Source organism: Neurospora crassa, linkage group III (assembly GCF_000182925.2).
Source record: "Neurospora crassa OR74A linkage group III, whole genome shotgun sequence".
Classification (NCBI taxonomy): domain Eukaryota; kingdom Fungi; phylum Ascomycota; class Sordariomycetes; order Sordariales; family Sordariaceae; genus Neurospora; species Neurospora crassa.
Genome location: NC_026503.1, coordinates 4,663,191 through 4,682,975, shown reverse-complemented (window position 1 = coordinate 4,682,975; position 19,785 = coordinate 4,663,191). Strand labels below are relative to the sequence as shown.

The 19,785-nt window shown below is 52.6% G+C and overlaps 7 protein-coding genes across 7 annotated transcripts; 3 read left to right on the top strand and 4 right to left on the bottom strand.

The window, feature by feature from the left end:
* Positions 1 to 179: 179 nt before the first annotated feature.
* On the bottom strand, positions 180 to 2,743 carry NCU08222 (hypothetical protein). Its single transcript, XM_954219.2, has 3 exons — positions 2,140 to 2,743; positions 785 to 2,080; positions 180 to 721 (listed from the first exon to the last, which is right to left on the bottom strand). The coding sequence occupies exons 1-3, from the start codon at positions 2,605 to 2,607 to the stop codon at positions 662 to 664; spliced, it is 1,824 nt and encodes a 607-aa protein (XP_959312.2). The 5' UTR covers positions 2,608 to 2,743; the 3' UTR covers positions 180 to 661.
* Positions 2,744 to 5,096: 2,353 nt separating this feature from the next.
* Positions 5,097 to 6,208, top strand: NCU08221 (dienelactone hydrolase). Its single transcript, XM_954218.2, has 2 exons — positions 5,097 to 5,228; positions 5,330 to 6,208. The coding sequence occupies exons 1-2, from the start codon at positions 5,180 to 5,182 to the stop codon at positions 6,028 to 6,030; spliced, it is 750 nt and encodes a 249-aa protein (XP_959311.2). The 5' UTR covers positions 5,097 to 5,179; the 3' UTR covers positions 6,031 to 6,208.
* Positions 6,209 to 6,605: 397 nt separating this feature from the next.
* On the top strand, positions 6,606 to 7,567 carry NCU08220 (hypothetical protein; the record flags this gene model as incomplete). The annotated part of the gene is made up of 2 exons (XM_954217.1): positions 6,606 to 7,244; positions 7,550 to 7,567. The coding sequence occupies 2 exons, from the start codon at positions 6,606 to 6,608 to the stop codon at positions 7,565 to 7,567; spliced, it is 657 nt and encodes a 218-aa protein (XP_959310.1).
* A 1,096-nt stretch (positions 7,568 to 8,663) lies between these two features.
* Positions 8,664 to 9,245, bottom strand: NCU08219 (hypothetical protein; the record flags this gene model as incomplete). The annotated part of the gene is made up of 1 exon (XM_954216.2): positions 8,664 to 9,245. One exon carries the CDS (start codon positions 9,243 to 9,245, stop codon positions 8,664 to 8,666), a length of 582 nt encoding a protein of 193 aa, XP_959309.2.
* Positions 9,246 to 10,165: 920 nt separating this feature from the next.
* Positions 10,166 to 13,441, bottom strand: NCU08218 (palmitoyltransferase AKR1). Its single transcript, XM_954215.3, has 4 exons — positions 12,414 to 13,441; positions 11,192 to 12,348; positions 11,026 to 11,138; positions 10,166 to 10,976 (listed from the first exon to the last, which is right to left on the bottom strand). Exons 1-4 carry the CDS (start codon positions 12,657 to 12,659, stop codon positions 10,303 to 10,305), a joined length of 2,190 nt encoding a protein of 729 aa, XP_959308.3. The 5' UTR covers positions 12,660 to 13,441; the 3' UTR covers positions 10,166 to 10,302.
* A 281-nt stretch (positions 13,442 to 13,722) lies between these two features.
* NCU08217 (SRP receptor beta subunit) lies at positions 13,723 to 15,271 on the top strand. Its single transcript, XM_954214.3, has one exon. It carries the CDS (start codon positions 13,738 to 13,740, stop codon positions 15,058 to 15,060), a length of 1,323 nt encoding a protein of 440 aa, XP_959307.3. The 5' UTR covers positions 13,723 to 13,737; the 3' UTR covers positions 15,061 to 15,271.
* A 215-nt stretch (positions 15,272 to 15,486) lies between these two features.
* On the bottom strand, positions 15,487 to 18,113 carry NCU08216 (cystathionine beta-synthase). Its single transcript, XM_954213.3, has 2 exons — positions 17,337 to 18,113; positions 15,487 to 17,284 (listed from the first exon to the last, which is right to left on the bottom strand). The coding sequence occupies exons 1-2, from the start codon at positions 17,603 to 17,605 to the stop codon at positions 15,967 to 15,969; spliced, it is 1,587 nt and encodes a 528-aa protein (XP_959306.1). The 5' UTR covers positions 17,606 to 18,113; the 3' UTR covers positions 15,487 to 15,966.
* Between the last annotated feature and the right edge of the window lie 1,672 nt (positions 18,114 to 19,785).

Genomic DNA, 19,785 nt, shown 5'->3' with positions numbered 1-19,785 from the left:
ACAGGAACAGAGGATCGCGGCCTTTTGGTTCTTGCTGTTATGTCGTGAGAGTCTCTGGGTAGTATCGAGACCTGTATACCTATGCCATTTTCTCAGTGAAGGGAGATGGGAAGAACAAAAGATTAGTAAGGGCACCCAACTCCTAGAGGTAGAGATGAAGTCACAGGAGGACGCATTCTGCCTCAAAACAAACCGAAGGTGCTCGAGTTCCTATCTGTTTTGTTCCATGCTGTAGCCTATCTGTATTGAACTACGAAAACATGTCTGTTCCAGCTTCGTTGTCCTGTACCTGGTAGAAAAGCTTTGCTACTCGATTACTCACGAGATTCTTTCAGATTCGGCATAAACCCCAAATCTTTATATCCCCTCCCCCATACAACAGGCTAAGACGCTCTCTGTGTATTCTTCGCAAAGTAAATCATGTACCTTGCGTAAACGACCCACTGGGACCGTCAGCTGTATCTTCAACCGACAATGGACCCGTGTGTCAAATCTACCTCGATGCATCTTGTTGGCCTCTACCTCGCTGTCCTCCAACCGCTGTTGTCATAGTGGTTAAGGTCAAAGGCATCATGCCTTCCTTCCAAGTCCGGGCCGTCTTTCTCTCCCTGACGGGATCTTCCCCCATGCCTAGGTAGACTCAGGAAGTGGGAGTGAAGGACTAGACCCTTCTAATCGGCTTGGGGCAGGGATCACCCTCGTGGACAACATAGAAGCGTTCCTACAGTGATACTTTAGTCAATAATCCGTTTCGTTTTTCAACAAAGGGAAGAAGAATCCTCACAAGATCAATACCGTGCATCTTTTTGAACCGACAATCATCTTTGTACCGGCAATCCTTCCCCCAGGCACAGTGGTGACCGGCAAGGCAATAATCCTCTCTGCAATCACTTCCGTTTTTGCAAACCACACTTCTTGCTTTATACCAGAGATACTTTTTCGCCTCCTTACTCAGCGGCTCGCCATGGGTATAATCGCAAGGACCGTGATGGTTCTCAGCCAAGTGCTTGCATCGATTGATCAGGTGGTAGCCGTTGCAAAAGTTGGCGCGATTCTTCCTTATTTTCTCTTCAACCTCTTCGCGTACTTTGGTGTCGGGTGCTCTACACAAGGGATAATCGACGCGCTGCTGGGCTTTGTTGAGGAAGAAGTACCTCTTCTCCGTCTTGGGGGGTTGTGGGTTGCGGCATTTGCCCATCAACACGTCGCTGCTGCTGGCCAGGCGACCGACTTTGATATAGCCCACAGATTGGGTGCCTGCGGCCTTGGCATAGCTCAGAACTGGTTGTCTGCCCTTGTCTTCTGGTGCTTGGTTGTCCTCACTCTGAGAGTCGCCTGAGTTGGATGCTGCGAAACCGAAAGCGGCAGCTGGAGGCGGGCTGGGCCTCTTCGTGAGAGCGGCTGATGAAGGACCGCCATTGAACTTTGTGGCATAAGTTGACGAAGGGCTAGGAAATGGCTCGATGGTGCCGAACGAGGTGATGGTGCTGCGGCTCTGTTGGTGGCGCTTCCTGGAACAGAGAGGCTCGGAGCGGAAAATGTCTGGAAATTGCTGAAAGTCAAAATCTTGTTTCAGTTTTGCGATACCGTTTGCGGCGGGGGTCGTCTCCACGAGGGTGATTTTGTCAGTTGCCCATCTGCTGTACTCCTCAAGCGACGTGGCATAGCCATTGTCATGACACCCAGCCAGCATCACGCGCTTGCAATCCTTCAGGTTCACCATGAGTTCAAAGTGCTTTGTGGCCTTGAGATCTGCCTTTTCCTTTCCGTGGCCGACATCGATAAACTCAAAGAAGGGCTGAGCTTGGCAAAACCCGCGACCAAACTTTGTGAGCTTATCGTCCTCATGTATGATACCGGACTCCATTAAGGCTCTGGAGAGGCCTTCCACGTTCAGGTATATCTTGACCACGATGAATTTGATATGGTCTTCCATATTGGTCGACTCCAAGAATGTCTTGAGAGCTGAATGAAGCTCATGGGCAGCCTCGCGGCCACCCTCCTCGCCTTGGATTATGTACTCGTCGTGGAACAACGCTCCGTCGCCATCAATGATTAGGCAAGCGAATGCGTTGGGGGACTGGGATGTGCAGCCTGTGTTAGCTCGCGGACATTGTACATGGAAAGAAAAGTGCATACGTCATTCAGAGCCCGGTTTTTTGCTTCCAGGCAGCGGATCTTTTTTTCATATTCTTCAAGCTTGGACCACATTTTCAAATGGTGCTCGTCATACTCTCTGAGTTTGTCATTCTTGTCGCGGTAAACATCCATCAAGAGGTTCAGGCCCTTGTTCATGTCGGTGTGCATAGAGTTATAGGTGTCGAGGGTAGCCAGAAACTCCCTTGACATGTCCACATCGCTCGCACCGTTCGCTAAGCTGGCTAGCTGGCCGTCAGTGGCATATCCATTGTGTAAGAAATGGTTTAAATAGCCATGAAGGATGTGTCCGTTCGAGGGAGGATGGTCTTGGTGGTCGGAGCTGGCGTGCCCATTTGCAGAAGCGTGGTCTTTATGGCCATGACCGACACGACCATTCACGAAGCGAGGGTTTCGATGGTCGTGACCGTCATGCCCACTTGTGGGGGGATCGCGACTGGTCGCAGTCATTGGGTCGTTTCCAAGGGCGCTGGAGGAGGGTGTGGATGTAATGCTGATGGTATGCTGATATTTTGTTGGTGATACTGCGCTGTCGTAACGGGCGTCAAGAGACGGAGGAATTTTGATCACTTGCACTTGAAGAGATGTGCGAGTTAGTTGTTTGTGCTGGTGTTGTGGATACAAAGGAAATCATGAGCCGGAAGAAGGGAGAGAACGAAGCAAGACTGGTAGGTAGGTAGGTAATCCAAGCTAAGAGCGAACGCGGGTTGGATCAAGTGCCAAGCAGTCGAGGAGTGGTGAATGGGTGAAAGAAAGGGAAGAGCAAAGGTTCCTTGAGATGAGTGGTCCAGTCATGTTAAAGGAAGAAAGAAGTGATGACCCCCCAGCCGTGGTCCAGGTCGTGTCCCGTGGCAGGCACCTCTTGCAGTGGTGACTGCCGTTGATGCCAACTTTGCTTCTCCACACGAAGAGCGACAGTTGGAGGAGTACAAGTAGGTAAGCGAGGCAGGAGGAGCGAAGCATAAGGTACCTGTAGGTAGACAAAACCTGCTGATGCCGCTGCGGCCTGGACCAAGCGCCATTCCACTCGCCTCAGCTTGCTCCATGTCTACTATTCGGCAGGTATTGATGGTATCTTGCGTACGTACCTGGAAATTCCCAATAACGAACCCGGCCGTTTAGCAAATCACGGTATCTTGGAGGATCTGTCGACGCCCTACCATAATGGTTCCAAGTCCAAACAAAAGTAGAGAGAATGATTGGAAACATAAGTGATTTGTGGCTCGGATAGTGAAAGAGATAACAAAGTAAGTCGATACTTGATCCTTTGACGGGGAACCTCAAACGGTGGGTGCACCCCCTGAATGTCACCCGTACAAGACCTTTCCACGTTGAACGTCAAATCAAAATACATTGCAACGGATGGAGCCGTACGTTATATGTAACTTACTGTATCACTTCTATTACACTGTACAGACTTCAACATGCATGGTCCTCATTACTTCAGCCTCATCTCCATAGTGTGCATGCAGTTGACATCTGCCAGTGTTACCGCTCCAATCCCGACATGTTCCGCGGTCAATGGCCAAGGTAGATTTGAACAAGAATCCGAGGCGCTTAAAAATCGAAAGCGGACGTGCGTGCTGTCGCGAAGACTGCAGATCCTGTTTTCTTTCTTGGTGTCTCTCTCGTATCCTGTTATGCGAGTTGTCTTGCCCTCATCTCCCCCAGCTGAGAAACGTCAGCAAACAACCGGGTCCACCCATCGAGTCAGCTACTCGGCATTCCCAAAACAATGGACAATCTCTTGTTTCATACCTTACCTCTACTGTTCCCATGCAACAGCATCTCCAAGGTTTCAGCTTTATACGGCATTCGGAACCGGTTGATTAGCGGTGGCTTCGCTGCCTCTGGGTTCCGCTGGCAGGACATGATTGCTGACTTTGCCTACAGCAACAACACGGGAAACCATGTCGACCATCATTGACATCAGAGTGCAACTAGGTACCTAGTCCTAAAATCCAAGAATGCATGGAACTTGCAACGATACATTTTGTGGACATGGCTGGCCAAATCGAGAGACGGGGGACCCAGGATGTACCCACTCCATGATCGACAAGTTCTGCGGTTCAGACTGACAATAAGAATCCAGACTTCATTCCGCATCATACTATCATAGACCCTGAAAATGGCACCAAGTCAGTAGCTGTGACGGGCACATCCTTGTGTGTATGCCGATCTGGACTTCGCGGCGGGCAGGACGTGAGCTGCATTAGCACCAGTTGTTGAGGCTTTTGTCAGCAGCGGATGAGAGACAGCCCGAAATGCAACATGAACCATGTCAGTGGCACATATCGCAGGAAAAAAGAGCAAGGACGTAGCGCTTGTAAGCAAGTTGCAATATCACAGAACTCGAAATATCCCGAATCCAAGATTTGAGGAGACTTGTTTTTTTACAGGTACCTACCTCTACAGTGTACTTCAAGCGGTCGGAGCCGGAAAGAGCAGCGTGTCTGGCTCAAAGTTTTGGATTTATCTAGACAATCGTACAGTCTGTTGGGTTGATGTGGCTTCAAGCGTCAAGTAGGTATGTAGTCAAAAAAGGGACCAGAGCTTCCTGGCTCAATTTTCCTGGACAACTCGAGTCTTGGTGGTATCTTGGTGGGTTGTGACCTCCAATTGAAGAAAGTGTGGAAGGATGAACGTACTACCGTTTCTTCCTTGATTTCAATCGTGATGAAACAGGAAACGCGGGGAGCGGGAGCCGGGCGTCGGACATTTCCTCGGACTCCATCGCAAATGGACTCGACTGTTGCCTGACGAGTCCGTATCTGGCACTTGGCAGTTGCAACCAACAGTCCCAATTTTCCTATATGTAGAGGTAAGCCTGACTCTGGGGCATTCTTTCCATCTCTATGTCAGAGCCATCAATTATCGCCAACTTGGAACTTGGTTGTAGAGGGCTACTGCTTGCTGATTTTAACGCTATATCACATTCACCACCAAGAAAGACCAACATGCGAACCGATACCCTCTCTCTTCTCGCCGCCCTTGCTGCGCTCACCGACCTCGGCCACGCAGAATGTCCCGTCGGCGGCGACACCTCTATCCTGGCCAACACCGGCACTCCCGTAGGCACAACCGAGGTTGTCGACAACAGTAAGCTCCGTCGTCACTCCTCCTTTCTCTCCTGTGAAAATGTACCGCTAACCACCCCACTCCTCCTCTCCAGTAACACTTTACATCACCCGTCCACCCCTCCACTCTTCCGCCAACATCCATCCAGACACCGCAATCCTTTTACTCTCTGACAGCTCCGGCCTCGACTCCCCTGCAAACCTTCTCCTCGCCGACTCCTTCGCCCGCGCAGGCTACCTCACCGTCGTACCAGACCTCTTCTCTGGCTCCCCCTCCCCCATCGACCTGACCACGCCCGGCTTCAACCTCACTTTGTTCCTCTCTGAACATCCACCGAGCGTCACGGACCCCATCATCGCTTCTACCATCTCCTTCCTCCGCTCCTCCTTGAACGTAACTCGTATCGGAGCTGCGGGTTACTGTTTCGGCGGCCGCTATGCCTTCCGCTTCCTCGATGACTCCCTTCCTCCCAATGAAAGGGTAGATGTAGCGTTTGTTGCCACCCCAACTCTGCTACAGGACGACGAGGTACTGGAGATCGATGGACCAGTGAGCGTGGCGGCGGCAGACAATGATGGGATGGTGAGTGCGGCTAGGCGGGCCGAGATTGAGGCGCTGTTGCTGGAGACGGAGCAGGAGTACATGGTTAGTTTGTACTCGGGTACTCTTCATGGATTTGCGAGTAGTGCGGATGTGAGTGGAAGAGAACAAAGATTTGCGAAGGAGAGTGCGTTCTTGCAGGCGGTTAGGTGGTTTGACGAGTTTCTTGGAAGGGGGTGGAGTGGGTGCTGGTGAGGTGGATTGAGGTGTCCGAATTTTGGATACAAAGGAAGTGGGCGGATGTTGTTGGTGTTGGGGTTGGTGTTGGCGTTGGGACAGGATGTTGGCGCTGAGGCGAGTGTTGGTGATGGGTGACAGACGCCAGCTGGACAGCGCTTCAACAACAATGAGATACGCCAATACTTACTTCACGATCACCATTTCATTGCCTCGGACATGACAAGTCGTACACTATGAATGTTGGTTGACCTTTTTGTGTAAAGCTGCCTGAGAATGGGGTCACGGGTTGACAGACGCGCGCGATCTCCAGATGAGTTGACAGTATAACCGGCACGTACCATGATAATGATCAGAAAACGAGCCGGTTGCCGACTGAGGTCTTTGATTCAAAGCGCTTAATAATAAGTGAGGGCCTGTAAAAAAGTTCATAATCAGCATCTGTCCTCAAGAACGTGGGCAATTATATGATCTCACACCTCAACAGGGAGCACTTTAAAATCAGGCCTTCACCGATCATTCTCCAGTCAATTACAACATCACGGTTGAACACATTCAAATCTTCTTATCCAGTACGCTCATCAACGAAGACCATGCCGAAATCACACGTATCCCAAGCCAAAGATGTATCCTCATCTCGGGAACTGGAACCCCTTGATCGCCCTGAAAAACTCATTCCTCTGATTAAGCTAGACAATTTATACAACTTCCGCTTACATGGCGAGGAAAAGGACACCTACGAAGACGTGCTGGAGGCACTCCGAGCGGGACGTGACTACAAAAAATGGGCATGGTGGCCATACTTCATATTTCCGATTCCCGAAGAGTGGTACGAAGAACCAGATCCGACTAAAAAGGGCGAACCCACAAAGGCCACTTACAAAGACCTTCATCACATGATGAAGCTTCTACAAGACGCAAAGTTGGGGACAAGGCTCGGATACGTTGTGAAGCTGTTTGACATATTGGGCGACAGCTGCATGACGAGGATCATCAGGGGAACTGCTGGGGAAGAATTCCAGAAGAGGAGAACGTTGCACTTGGGCAGATTTTTGCTCACTTACAACTCCGTCTTGGCGATTCCCGGTTATGAGGATAACCAAGAGGCAAGAGAAATTTGTCTTCGGCTGTTGAAGGGATTGCGGGTGAGAAAGAATGAATTAGTCGAGGAGTTCCCGAGCGATAAATGGGACTACGAGAAAGATTTCTCCAATGGCAAAGTCATTGGGCCGGTCGATCTCGGAGGAAAAAACAGAGAGGGAGACACAAGTTATTTCACCAAAGGCATGGAACTTGCAGCTTACGAATTTTCCTTATATTTTAAGCCTCCCTTTAACGAGTCTGTCCTTCAAAGGGATCGTATGTGGAATAGGATGGGAGGTAAAGGAGATTCTTTCCGATTCTCGCCTGACTGGGACAAAACGGCGAGCGGTTACGACGACATTACAGGAACATCGAAGGGAGTGCGGACAAGGTCCTACCCCACGCAACACCAAAGACAACCTAAACTAGGCATAGACTTCAACTACGTGTCAAGTTCATCTACGCCAAGTAGAAGAGAATCCGCCGCAGCTCCTGACAAATACAAGCATGTGCATGAGAGGGTTTACACTTCCGGTTCCTCTACCTCTAGACACCACTACGCACCCCCTACATACACGAGAGACCACCGAGGCGAGCCAAGCTCCTCTACGTTAACAAGAAGACAGCCAGCTCCAGCCTTTGGGGAAGATGTGCCACCCAATGATGTGCGAGAACGTGCGGACAGCTACAGGCGGAAGAATAATCTTTCGGAAGGCGAATATTACTACAGACCAAAACATTAGCGGATAGGTCAACGCCAGGATTGATATTGAACTGAAAGGGCACTACAACAAAGCAAGATGTCAGCTTGGCTCCTGTAGACATCATCATGGGGAAGGGATGCGAATGAGATAGGGTGGGGTGGGACTGGACGGAATGTTTTTGCTACTTTGGAGCACACTTACCAAGTGAAGAGAAGTTTTGTTGGGAGGAATCTGTTGAAGGTAGTCTGTCGTTACAGTAGCTGCCAGCAACCTCAAACTATGTTGGTCTAGTCGTGAATTTGGAATTCTTCGGGTCCTTCGACTTTAATATCATGCCCCTTGGCTACCTATGATCTTTCTCCAAATTACCTCTTTCCATGACCAAAGACAAGACCCTTCCTGCCATGATGATAACCTGGAAGGTAAGAGCTAAGGTAGAGGTATCTCGCGCTAACATACCCTCACCCACTTACCTTGACACTCAACGTTCCTCGCACCCTCACTCGCCCTCACCCTCCTTTCACTCAACGTCAAATCCCTCCATCTCAACACTTTCGCCGTTACTTACAGCGTCTACCCTGTCTCCTTTCACTTACCCTCAATCTCACCCTCAACCTTAGCCTCCTTTCACTCACTGACTCCGACCCTCACCCTCACTCTCTCACCCTCTCACCCCCTCAGCGTCTCACCATCTAACCCTCTTGCCCTCTTACCCTCTCACCCTTAGTCATACTCTCGCACTCACACCCTCTCACACCCTCCCACACCCTCTCACACCCTCTCACATTCTTATACCCTCTCACACCCTCTCACGCCCCTACCTCTCACCACCACACATTTAGTACCTACCTCGTACTCAGGTACTCATCGCCTCACAGACCTCACCCTCCCACCTCTCATCTGCCTCGGCTCCCTCCCCCCACCACATTGCTTCTCCCCATGGAGGTAAAGCCAAACCAAACAAAGCATCACCAACGCTACGATTCCCAAGGTAGTTTCCACGACTGCTGATGGGTCATAGCGATGCTCCCTTTCTCCATTTGTAGTAGAGGGACCGGTTACGGTGGTGGTGTTGGTGCTAGAGGTACTATTGGTGCCAGTGCTGTTGCTATCAGCCCGTGTCAGACTCGGTGTCAGACTCGAACTCGAACTTGAACTCGGGACGGCGCTGGCAGTCGCTGAGAGCTGTGACTGCGACGAGAGCTGCGAGATTTGTGGTATGTTGTAGAGGTAGAGGACTGCGGTTGTGTTAGTAGTAGTAGTAGTAGTTGCATCGCGAGGAAGGATGGGGAGGGCGGAGGCGCAAACGGAGGCTGAGATGGAGACGGTACTACTAGTGAGGGAGGAGAGGGCTGAAAGTGCTATGAATAACTTGAACAGGAAGCGGAAGGTGGTGGACATGGTCATAGTAGTAGTGAGTCTTGAGTACGGCAGGTAGGAAGACATCTTGATTAGGTAGTTTGGGGAAGGCGCAAACACAATCGGATCGCTGCGAATGGGAAGTTCAGTTGTTCTGATGGGTTCGGCCGGTCGGTGCACATGCAACGGTGTTATGTCGGGTATGTCAGGCTATGAGAGACGAAGACCCACAAATGCTGTTGACGTTTCCTTGATCGCGGATATGTAGTTCCTTCTTCCAAAAGGATTCGAGCCCTTTTATGTAAAGTGAAAATTGACATCGACGTCATGGCGCAAGATGAAATACAATCCCATTCTTCAAACGACAAGCAACATGTCGTCAATTGAGATGTCTCAGGTGGCTAAGAATGCAGGTGTTCGGTGTGGAACAAACGCCTCGCTTCAGATAAAGAACAAAGAACGTGAACTTTGCTCAAGTATCCCTCAATGAATGATAAGACAGTTTCGGGGCGCAGATGAGCGAAGGACAATCGACCCACTCAAGCCACCCGGGACACGGGAAACGCCTTCCGGTCTTTGTTCTTCCGTTGCGGGATCAATCTCATAGTTCTTGAACGAGCATAGTGGATATCTCAAAGTCTTTGTCAACTTTGAGTTCGAATCATCACCAAGGGTTTGGGATTGTGAGTAAAGTACGTATTGTACCTGAAATCATCTTGTCGTTTGTGAACATTGAGCTGTCTGTAGAACCGTGGAATGGCCGGGCTTTGTTTACTTACCCCTGAGTACAGTGGGACTTGATGGAGCAAGCTGAATGCAGGGCCAGGGGGTGTGCTGAAAAGGGAAATTTCGAATGACAGCCCAGAGTGGCTGGCGCTAAGAACTTTCATTGGTGGACACCCCCTATCCCCTCAGTTTTGGATTGCCTCATTCCCAAGCCCGAATCATGGAAGGCGGACACAGCTCGATACGACTACCGATCGGGCTGCTGTAGCCAGACATTCTACCGTTACCTTAAAAATCATATAGAAGCCGCGCTCCAATTAGAGATACTCGTCATCATTAGTCTACGAGTCGACCATGTCATTACCCAAATACCCCTAAAGCTCCAGACCCCCGTGCATCATGGTACACAACTTCCCATCTACACCTCCTCACCAGCAACGCTCTCATACCCCCCACCTCTCCTCCTCCCTCCGCCACCAGATGTCATGACCCCCGGACTCTCATACATATCCGTATAGTTCACCGGCACACCGCCCAACACCGCCGCGCCATTCTCATGCTTCCCAAACATGGGGCTCGGATCACACCAAAAGTCCTTACAATTCGTGACGCACCCTCTGCTATAGGGGTTGCCGCGCTTGTTCCTCTTGGATCCCTTGCCCGTAGTCGCACCCCGACCTGCCGCAGTTTCAATAAAGGCGTCGACGCCGAGGAGCCGAGACCATTGCTTGATGAAGCCTTGCTTGTGGTTGTGTCCGTGTGCGTGGCGGCCACCGTGACGAGCGCCGCCTGCAGCGGGGGATGGACCGGGGGCGGGAAGAGAGGGTGGGTTGAGGGGGGCGCCGGTGGAGGTGAAGGAGCTGTTGAGGGAGGTGGCCGAGTAATTGTCGATGCCGTGCATGTTTTCGTACGTGGTCATCGCGCTAGAAACTTGGACGAACTGGACAAAGAGGAGCATGGAGACCCAGGTGAGTTGAAGCGAGGCCCAGATGGCAGTTAGGAGGCTGTAGGTATCGGCGTTGACGATGCGGCAGAGCGAGGGGGCAAGGATGTTGCACTCGTCGGAGGCGGTCTCGGAGAGGGTGGAAAGGTCTGCTTGCGTTAGCAATTGGTCTGTAGGAGGGCGATGGGACAGACTCACATCTGTAGGTCAACCAGTCATAGGTGACAACACTCAGAGTAAGGTTGATGAGGTAGAAAAAGAAATGACGGTGGTTGTTGACGCCGATGCAGTTGTACACCCAAGGGCAGTGACTATTCCCCGTTAGCTTTCCCATTCTGACCTAGTTTTGATTCGATATACTCACTGATCATGCTTCGCCACGCAGCGTTGACACCTACGGCAATGCTTGCTCCTCAAAGGCGTGCGGATCATGCAGGTAACGCAAAAGTTGGACTCGTCAAACTTCCATAGGCTGATAAGCTCATCGATGACGGCCTTTTGCTCAGCGACACCTCCCATCTTGGGCACGAACCCAGGATCATCAACCATACACCGGATGTAGAACCAGATAGTCATGGAGATGAAGAAGGCAAACAGCAAGTTGGGGATGACTGCCGAATCCTGTCCAAACATTGTGCTGCCAAAGATGTGTAGCAGCCAGTTCATGATGCACAAGAACAGCGACCCAGCAAAGATACCAGCCATCCAAGGCGTCTTCTGCAGTTGCCTCATGTCTGGCGGGGCATAAGCGATGACCTGCTGTGCCACCCACTGAACGGCATAGCCCGCCAAGACGCCCAACGGGATTCCAACGAACACAGGCATGCCAGCCATGACAACCATCGTCGCCCACACCATCACAAACGGCCACAGAAACGTAAACTTGGTCATGAAGGACCTCCTGTCCTGAAGGAGATACGACGCGCCAGGCCAGCTGGGGACGATGGCGTTGCCATGCTCGTCGTAACCGCACTCGTCCAGCGCCTTTTGCCAGGCGGCAACCGTGTTGAGCTCCTGGGCCGTAATGGCGGGGGTCTTGCCGTTGGCTGTCTTTGCGAACCGGTCGGCGCCGTACTCAATCAGCTTCTGGATGCAACCCGGGCTTCCCTTGACCAAGGCCCAGTGTAGTGCCGTGAACCCCTGCTCGTCCTTGGCGTGGACACTGGCTCCCCAGCGGAGAAAGACATCGACGCAAGCGGGGAAGCCCTTGTATGCGGACCACATGAGAGCTGTATGACCGTAGGCATCTTCGACGTCAACGGGGATGCCTTGGTGGAGGAGGAGGACGATGAGCAGGACGTTGCCGTTGAAGGTGCTGATGTGTAGTGTGTTGTACCCCTGAGAATCGGTGATCAAGGGATCGGCGCCGTGCTGGAGCAGCAGGTGGACGGTGTAGTAGTGGCATCGTTGGGCGGCCCATTGTAGAGGCGTTGCGACGCTCTCTCCTCCCTTCTTGTTGATCTCGGCGCCCTTGTCGATGAGGAACTTGCACATGGCATACTGGTTGTTGATGGCGGCCCACTGCGAGAAGGAGAGCAGGGTCAGCTGGGTGTCGAAGTAGGAGTGTAGGAGAGGATTGGACCTACATGTAGAGGCGTGATGCCCTCGTCATCCGAGTACGTGGCATCGTATTCGCCGGCCGCAAAGAGCTTCTCCATGCCGGTAATGTCGCCTACCCTTGCCATTTGCATGATATCGTTATGTGCTTCGCTGGGGAGGCTACCGAGCTCGACCTCGCTGTTCAGCTTGGGAGTTGCTGTGTCGGATTTCATGGGCGGTTGAGCGGGGGCGGCATGGCCGGCATGGGCGTCGGCCCCGTCGTGGTGCACCATTGTGGGATCGCGGTGGTGAAATATAATCGTTCGATCAGTCGGCGAAGAAGGTTTACGGTATTCGGAGGTCGAGGATCAGGATCGTAGTGGTAGTGGTAGTAGTCGGAGTGTGTCGAGTTGTCGTGTCTATCATGTGAGGGCACAGATGGCGACGGTACGAGTCGGCGTGGAGGGGGAGACCACCACCGGGGCGCAGCAACTGGAGACGAGGAGCGACGAGTCGCGACAAGGAAAAAAAGACGGGAATAAAATATTTCGAAGCTCGCAGTAACTCTAGGGACAAGGCCGGAAGTCGAAATACACATTAACAAAGATCAACAAGAAAAGAGACCGTCGGCGATGGATGGGAATGGCTGATGATTCCGCCGTGTCCGAGTCGCCAACTTGAGAAGTGGAAGTGAATCGAAGACGGGAACTTTGGTGTTGGACTTTGACTTGGCTGTGGCTTCCGGGCATGGAGTTTGAACTGATGGTGGACTGTCGTCAATACCCGTTGCCTGTTAGTGTCAACATCCGGTATCGCCGTGTCTGCGGTGGCTGGTTGATGTCTCCGCTAACATGCAGCTTCGGTTGTGTGCTGCAAGGGTCTTCCTCCGGGGGATTGAACTGCCCGAGGTGCCGCGGCGGAGAGAGACCAGTTCAGGGTCCAGGGACGTCTTGGGTTTATCGGGCAGCCCTTGGCTATCTGTCTCACACTGCCACGGACCAGAGATGTCGATAAAGACATTGACACATGCGATAGGTAGACTGGTAGAAAGATCGCATCCCCTCGTCTTTCCAATGTTCTCCGAGTCTTCGTTGTTTTCGGCGGGTGTAGGTTGCGGGTTCGGTGACAGCTAGTGTGCCCTGTGGTCGGGGTGCACGGACACTGCCACGCCCACTGTGCTGATTCGTCCCCAGCCAACCCTGAAGCCCGGGCCCGCAACCGCAACCGCACGCAACGGGCCAGAGAGCCGCGCGGTGTCTCTGTGAGTGTGACAGGTCCAGCTCAGGGCCCGCCCTTTGGTGGGGCGCCAGGACAGGACCCCAATCTTCTGTGGAGACCGTCGTCTGCCGGGAACTTGGTCGTTTATCTCGAATGACGATGGTGTCATTTTCGGCACCAAAACACCCCGAGTCGAGACCTCTTGGCCCCCCCCTGCAACGCGCATCTCAACAACCGACGACGCGTCTCAACAAACCAAACCAAAAAAAGGGGGATGTCACTATAACATCTACGAATCTCCTTGTTACATTTCAACCGAAGTTAAACAGACAAGAAGCAAGTGATCGATCGAAACCCCCGCGCAACGTGTCCGAAGTAGCGCAAGCTTCTACCGCAACCATGGACACGACAATAGAAACCATAACCGCAACCGTCGCGGCAGCATCCAGCACGCCCTCCTCCACCTCGAACATCAAAGAGCTCATCAAAGACTTGCTCATCGCCTCCCTCCAACCCAACAAGACCGTCATCATCACCGGTCTCCTCATCGTCTTGCTCTTCCCCATCTTCCTCCACCAAGTCCTCCACGGCAACGAATCCGGCTCTTCCTCCTCCAAGAACTCCTCACTCCCCTCGATCCTACTCGCTGGTCCTTCCGGCGCCGGCAAGACCGCCCTCCTGACCTTGTTCGAGAAGCGCGCCGGCCGCTCCACCTCTACCTCAACCGACGAAAAGACCGAGCCCGCCAAGACACACACCTCCCAAACCCCCGTCTCCATCAAACTCAACGCCGCCGCTCCCTTCTCCTCCTCCTCCTCCTCCTCCTCCTCTGTTTCCTCTCCCTCCGAGAACCAACCGAAGCGAAACTTTCTCCTCATCGACACCCCAGGCCACCCCAAACTCCGCTCCACCGCGCTCTCCCACCTCCTCCCTCTCGACCCCAAAACCGGCCGTCCCCTTCCGCCTTCCAAATCCCAACCCATCAAAGGCGTCATCTTCCTCCTCGACGCATCCACCCTCTCCCCCTCCTCTCCCGATTCCAGTCTCAGCCAAGCCGCCACCTACCTGTACGACCTCCTTTTATCTCTCCAACACCGCTACAGCCGCTACACGAAAGGAAGCAAGCACCCGCCTTCGATCCCCGTGCTCATCGCTGCGAATAAACTGGACCTTTTCACGGCGTTGCCTGCGACTTTGGTGAAGAAGGAACTGGAAGCGGAGCTGGGGCGGATTAGAGTCAGTAGGAGTAAGGGATTGTTGGATTCGGGCGTCAAGGAGGATGATGTCACAGCGGGGGAGAAGGAGGAAGGCGATGATTGGTTGGGGGAGTATGGGAGCGAGAGGTTTGAGTTTCGGCAGATGGTGGAGTTTGATATTGAGGTGGAGGTGATGGGGGGGAGTGTGCTGGGTAATGGGGGAGAAGAGGAGGGGCCGGGGTGTGAGGGATGGTGGAGGTGGGTTGTTGAGAGGGTGTAACTAAGTTGATGTGATGTGATGGATAGGTACCTAGCTATGGTGAGGATGGACGGAGAAAAGGGTATATGTGGATAGGTAATGGATGGGTTAGTGGGGAGTGTATGATATGATGGGTGGGATGGTACCTACGGGGGAATGGAAAGGGGTCATGAATTATGCGTACGAATATACATAGAAAACTAACTAATTGATATCATTTGACTTAAAGCAATCATCGAGCGCTGCTGATCACGGCAGCAAGTTGAAAAGGAAACGAGATCTGCAGCAGCAAGCCCCCCGGGGACAAATAAGTGCAAAGGATCGCAATGGTCTGTGAAGCAGAGATATGTGGAAATGGGCATGGTAAGTAGGTATAGTGAACGCGAAAACACATTACAGTACTTGGGAATTACTTGGGATACGAAAAAGTGATCAGCCACCTCGTGTATGCCGGGTTTGTAGGCGTAGTCTACGATAGTGACAACACCGCCGCTAAAAGTCTCAATCCAGGAACACCATCGCAAGCAAAGACATGAAGCACCAGGTCGGATATTAGGGATACGGTACAGGTGAACAATAAAAATAAATCGTCCCATTCGCACGGGTTGAACCCTTTTCTACGCCGGACCAAATGCTACCCAGAAAGTTCTACGCGAAAGCAAATGTATCTACTAGTACGCCCAAGGCTCCCAGAGTAAGTCCCCCATTACTATTAGCAAACGACAAAAACAAAAAAGAAAAGGCAAAACAAGAAAGAGCCGCCCATAGATGTTGAGTCTAGGTATCATATCCCGTCAAAGGAAAAGATCCCCGTTTAATCCGTCCCACGCTCACGGAGGCAGGCTTAATGTTGTTGTTGGTATTGATATCCTCCACTCTATTCTCGCAGCCATGCATCCATCCATCAAACGCATTTACAACTGGTTTCTACAGCGACTGCTGATGAAGCATGTAGGTCAACAGGTCGACCTTGGTGACCACAGCCACAGGCTTGGACCCATTGTCCGTCTTCTCCGTGACAATCGCAGCAGAGTTCCACTCAAGGAACTTGCTGAGAGCAGCGAGAGGAGTGTCCATGGTAATGTCAACAAACTTGCGCTGCTTGTCCTTGAGGTTGTTGTCGAACTTGCGGGGATCCGTGACAACCTCGTCGAGGCGGCTGAAGTCGAACATGACCTTCGCAACGGGGGTGGCGGGGGTGGCGCGGCCGCGCTGGATGAAGCTGAGAATGTTTCCGAGGGTGACGAGACCGACCAGCTTGCCGCCAGTGGGGGCGAGGACGGGGAGCTGATCGAAGCCCTTGTCGCGCATCGTCTCGATGGCCTCGGAGCAGGGCGAGTCGGCGAGGACCGAGGTGACGGGCTTGAGGCGGAGGGCGCGAACAGTGGCGCCGGCATAACCATCATCGGTCTTCTTCTGCTCTGTCTCTTGCTGCTTCTTGACAGTCGCGGTGCCCTTGGCCTCGTCGGCCGTCTTGATTTCGTCGTCGGTAACGAGGAGGCCGTTGGCGGCGAGCCAGTCGTCATCGGCGAACTTGGAGAGGTAGGAGCGAATGCTGTCGGGGAGGACAACGACAACGACGTCGTCCTTGCCGAGGTTGTAGTCCTTGACGGCGCGGATCATGGCGGCCATGGCGCTGCCGGAAGAACCACCAACCAGGAGACCCTCCTCAGCGATAAGGCGGCGGGCGAGGTGGAAGGACTCGCGGTCCTCGGTCTTGTACCATTTGTCGACAAACTCGCGATCAAGGACGTCAGGGATAAAATCGTAGCCGATACCCTCAACCTTGTAGGGAGCGGTGGCGTTGGGGTCGTTCAGACTCTCGGGTTGAGCGAGGATGGAGCCGACAGGATCGGCAGCAATGACCTTGATGTCCTTGTTGTGCTTGCGGAGGCCGCGAGCGATACCAGTGATGGTACCGCCAGTACCGGCACCAGCAACAACGGCCGTGACCTTGCCGTTGGTCTGCTTCCAGATCTCCTCGGCGGTACCGAACTCGTGGGCAAGCGGGTTGTTGGGGTTGGTGTATTGGTCGAGAATGTGCGAGTTGGGGATCTCCTTGAGGAGACGGCGGGCGACACCGATGTGGGATTCGGGACTGTCCCAAGCGGCCTGCGTAGGAGTACGGATGATGGTGGCACCGAGGGCGCGGAGGACGGAGACCTTCTCGGCTGACATCTTCTCGGGGAGGGTGATGATGGTCTTGTAGCCCTTGATGGCGCCAACAAGGGCGAGACCAATACCACTGTCGGAAGCTTGTTAGCTCGAGTCGCAAATGCTGTAAGAGAAAAACGTACGTGTTACCACTGGTGGGCTCGATGAGAGTGTCGCCAGGCTTGATACGGCCTTCCTTCTCGGCCTCCTCGATCATGCGAAGGGCGATTCTGTCCTTGACACTGCCGCCGGCGTTGAAGAGCTCGACCTTGCCGTAGACCTCGCACTCAATACCGAGCGACTGGGGGATCCTGTTGAGGCGGACGAGGGGAGTGTTGCCGATCAACTCGGTGGCCGACATGGTAAGGCCGGGGTTGCGCTCAACGGCGCCGTTGGTAGTATCGCCAGACATGTTTGCGACTAACTTTGATTCTTCGACTAACGAACGGTCGGGGATGAGGGCAGAAGGAAGTCGGGACGGTTCGTTGTCGAGGGAGAGCAGGGAAATTTCTGTCTTTTTATCGTACGAGGATTATTGTGGGGGCTTTGTCCTCGTTTGGTTGTAGGCTTCACCTAGTTGGATGGACACCCACTTGCTCGACCAGGACAACGACGAGAAACGCGCGGGGGCGGGGTTGGTTAGGACAGGGAGGATCAGGAAAGAATTTCACGAAATGGAGGAGTTGACCGTCGACAGGAAAATGGTGATACAGTCTATTTATCTTGCTCTCTATGGCGATCAACAACGACGGGGACCTGTTGGTACCATAGCAGGTATATCGACAGGGCAGAAACCGCGATCACGGGGAGGCGATAATGCAGGGAGGGGTTGTGTTCTAAGAAATCAGGAACGGCATGTGTAAGAAAGCGGTCCGGTTCTCAGGTGACGGCGTGACGGAATTGGTGAATCAACTTTCGCCATTTCACCGTTGTGTGTTCCCCTCCAAACTCCGAACTCCCACCGCTTGGCTCACCTTGGCTCATGATGGGATGCTCCAAAACCGATGATATGCGCCCACCTTCCCTTTCCCTCGAGCCCTCAGCCCAGTGGCCCCTTCTCGGCTTCCAAAGGCCCACAGAAAGTTTCTAACGCCAATCGCTAAAGTGCGGGCGGGGATTGAAGAGCACGGGCCAGCTGTGCTCTTTTGCTTGCACGTGCTTGGACACGTCGTTTGAACGGACAGAACGGTTCGGCGATGTTTTCACAAAGACAGGGATGGGCAGTCCGCTAACAGCCCTCGTGATGGAGACATGACATTATGTACATAGTAGCTCGACATTGGAACCCAGGGCAAAGTTCAGCATGAAATGGTTCCGTTTGGGTTGGTTTGCGGTTTTGCTGAAAAGCATCAGTTGCTGTCATCGGGAGGAATATGATCTTTTCATCGGTAGCTACCAACCTCGCGGCCAGGGAGCACAACGGGGATCTGGGGGAAAGCAATTATGATTGTCTATCCCAGGATGCCTTCGCAACGAGGTGCCTGCTTTACATTCAGGAACTGAAGAAAAAAAATCAATTTATAAAGTCGGTACAAGGCAAACTGCAAGGACGACCTCATCAAAATCGGATCTCCAACACTGACTGCCAAAATGTCCAACCCCACGGCAGGTGTTGCAGACGGAAGCGAGACACAGAGACACTCAGACCACCGACAGACAGTCAGCCGTCAGCAGCTGCACGGAATTTCCTAGAATTTGCACTCGTGCACAGACCATCCCAGCCCTCTATTTAACAGCAGCTCCCCTCCCCCAATTCTTCCTCCTCTTCTTTTCTCTTTTTTTTCTTCATACTTACCTTGACTGATTGCGCGGAGATCAAGAAAACCGCGTAGTACGGTGGTGAGCCTGCATTGCACATCGTGGTGCTCGCCGCCGTGAATTGCCCTTCGGGGCCGTTCTGGTCGTAATTTTTGATGTCGAACCAAACCTGCAATCCGTTGCAAACCCTTTTTCAATGTGTGCTCGGCCTGCTTGGTCGTGCCATACGGAAGAAGATAAAATGATGATCCATTTGTGATGCTGAGGGTGTGTGACCGGCGCTGATGATGCACCGTGCCCTTGCTGTCCCGTGCATTCGTTAAAAGCTGCTGATATCGGCGTTGGAACCCCGGCAGCTCGTTTCAATCTGACGTTAACAAGTACCCGTACCACGCCCCCACTTTTTTGGGACTCGCAAACTCGCACCCCCTAAAGTGGGTGCTCACGAATAATACGGCCACACCACTAAAACGGCCACCAGGGTTAGAGGTGCAAATCAGATAAACAATACCAAAACAGTGAACGCCCACAACGTATTTCAACAACTAATTGAGAATGAAAAAAGAGTTAGAGAATAGTAAGAATAGAGTAATGTATCCGTCCAGCTTTTCATTTTTCAGAAATATCTATATGTTGGGAAGTTGTGATTTACCCTACCAATTGAGCCTCAAAACTGCACCTCTAACCCTGACCTGGCCGTTTTACTAGTGTGGCCGTAGTACCCGTGAGCACCCACTTTAGGGGGTGCGAGTTCTACGAGGTCCAAAAAAGTGGGGGCGTAGTACGGGTAGGCCTTTGTTTGCTGGGCTTCCATTTGGGCATGTCAGCACTTTG

Coding starts and splice junctions, on each gene's coding strand:
- NCU08222 (XM_954219.2), bottom strand. CDS start 2,607: ATGACTGCGACCAGTCGCGATCCCCCCACAAGTGGGCATGACGGTCAC. Junction 2,081..2,139: donor AAAACCGGGCTCTGAATGAC/GTATGCACTTTT, acceptor TGCACATCCCAG/TCCCCCAACGCATTCGCTTG. Junction 722..784: donor AGATGCACGGTATTGATCTT/GTGAGGATTCTT, acceptor GTATCACTGTAG/GAACGCTTCTATGTTGTCCA.
- NCU08221 (XM_954218.2), top strand. CDS start 5,180: ATGTCCCGTCGGCGGCGACACCTCTATCCTGGCCAACACCGGCACTCC. Junction 5,229..5,329: donor TGGCCAACACCGGCACTCCC/GTAGGCACAACC, acceptor CCTCCTCTCCAG/TAACACTTTACATCACCCGT.
- NCU08218 (XM_954215.3), bottom strand. CDS start 12,659: ATGGTGCACCACGACGGGGCCGACGCCCATGCCGGCCATGCCGCCCCC. Junction 11,139..11,191: donor TGCGTGGCGAAGCATGATCA/GTGAGTATATCG, acceptor AACGGGGAATAG/TCACTGCCCTTGGGTGTACA. Junction 10,977..11,025: donor TGACTGGTTGACCTACAGAT/GTGAGTCTGTCC, acceptor TAACGCAAGCAG/ACCTTTCCACCCTCTCCGAG.
- NCU08217 (XM_954214.3), top strand. CDS start 13,738: ATGACGATGGTGTCATTTTCGGCACCAAAACACCCCGAGTCGAGACCT.
- NCU08216 (XM_954213.3), bottom strand. CDS start 17,605: ATGTCTGGCGATACTACCAACGGCGCCGTTGAGCGCAACCCCGGCCTT. Junction 17,285..17,336: donor GAGCCCACCAGTGGTAACAC/GTACGTTTTTCT, acceptor AGCTTCCGACAG/TGGTATTGGTCTCGCCCTTG.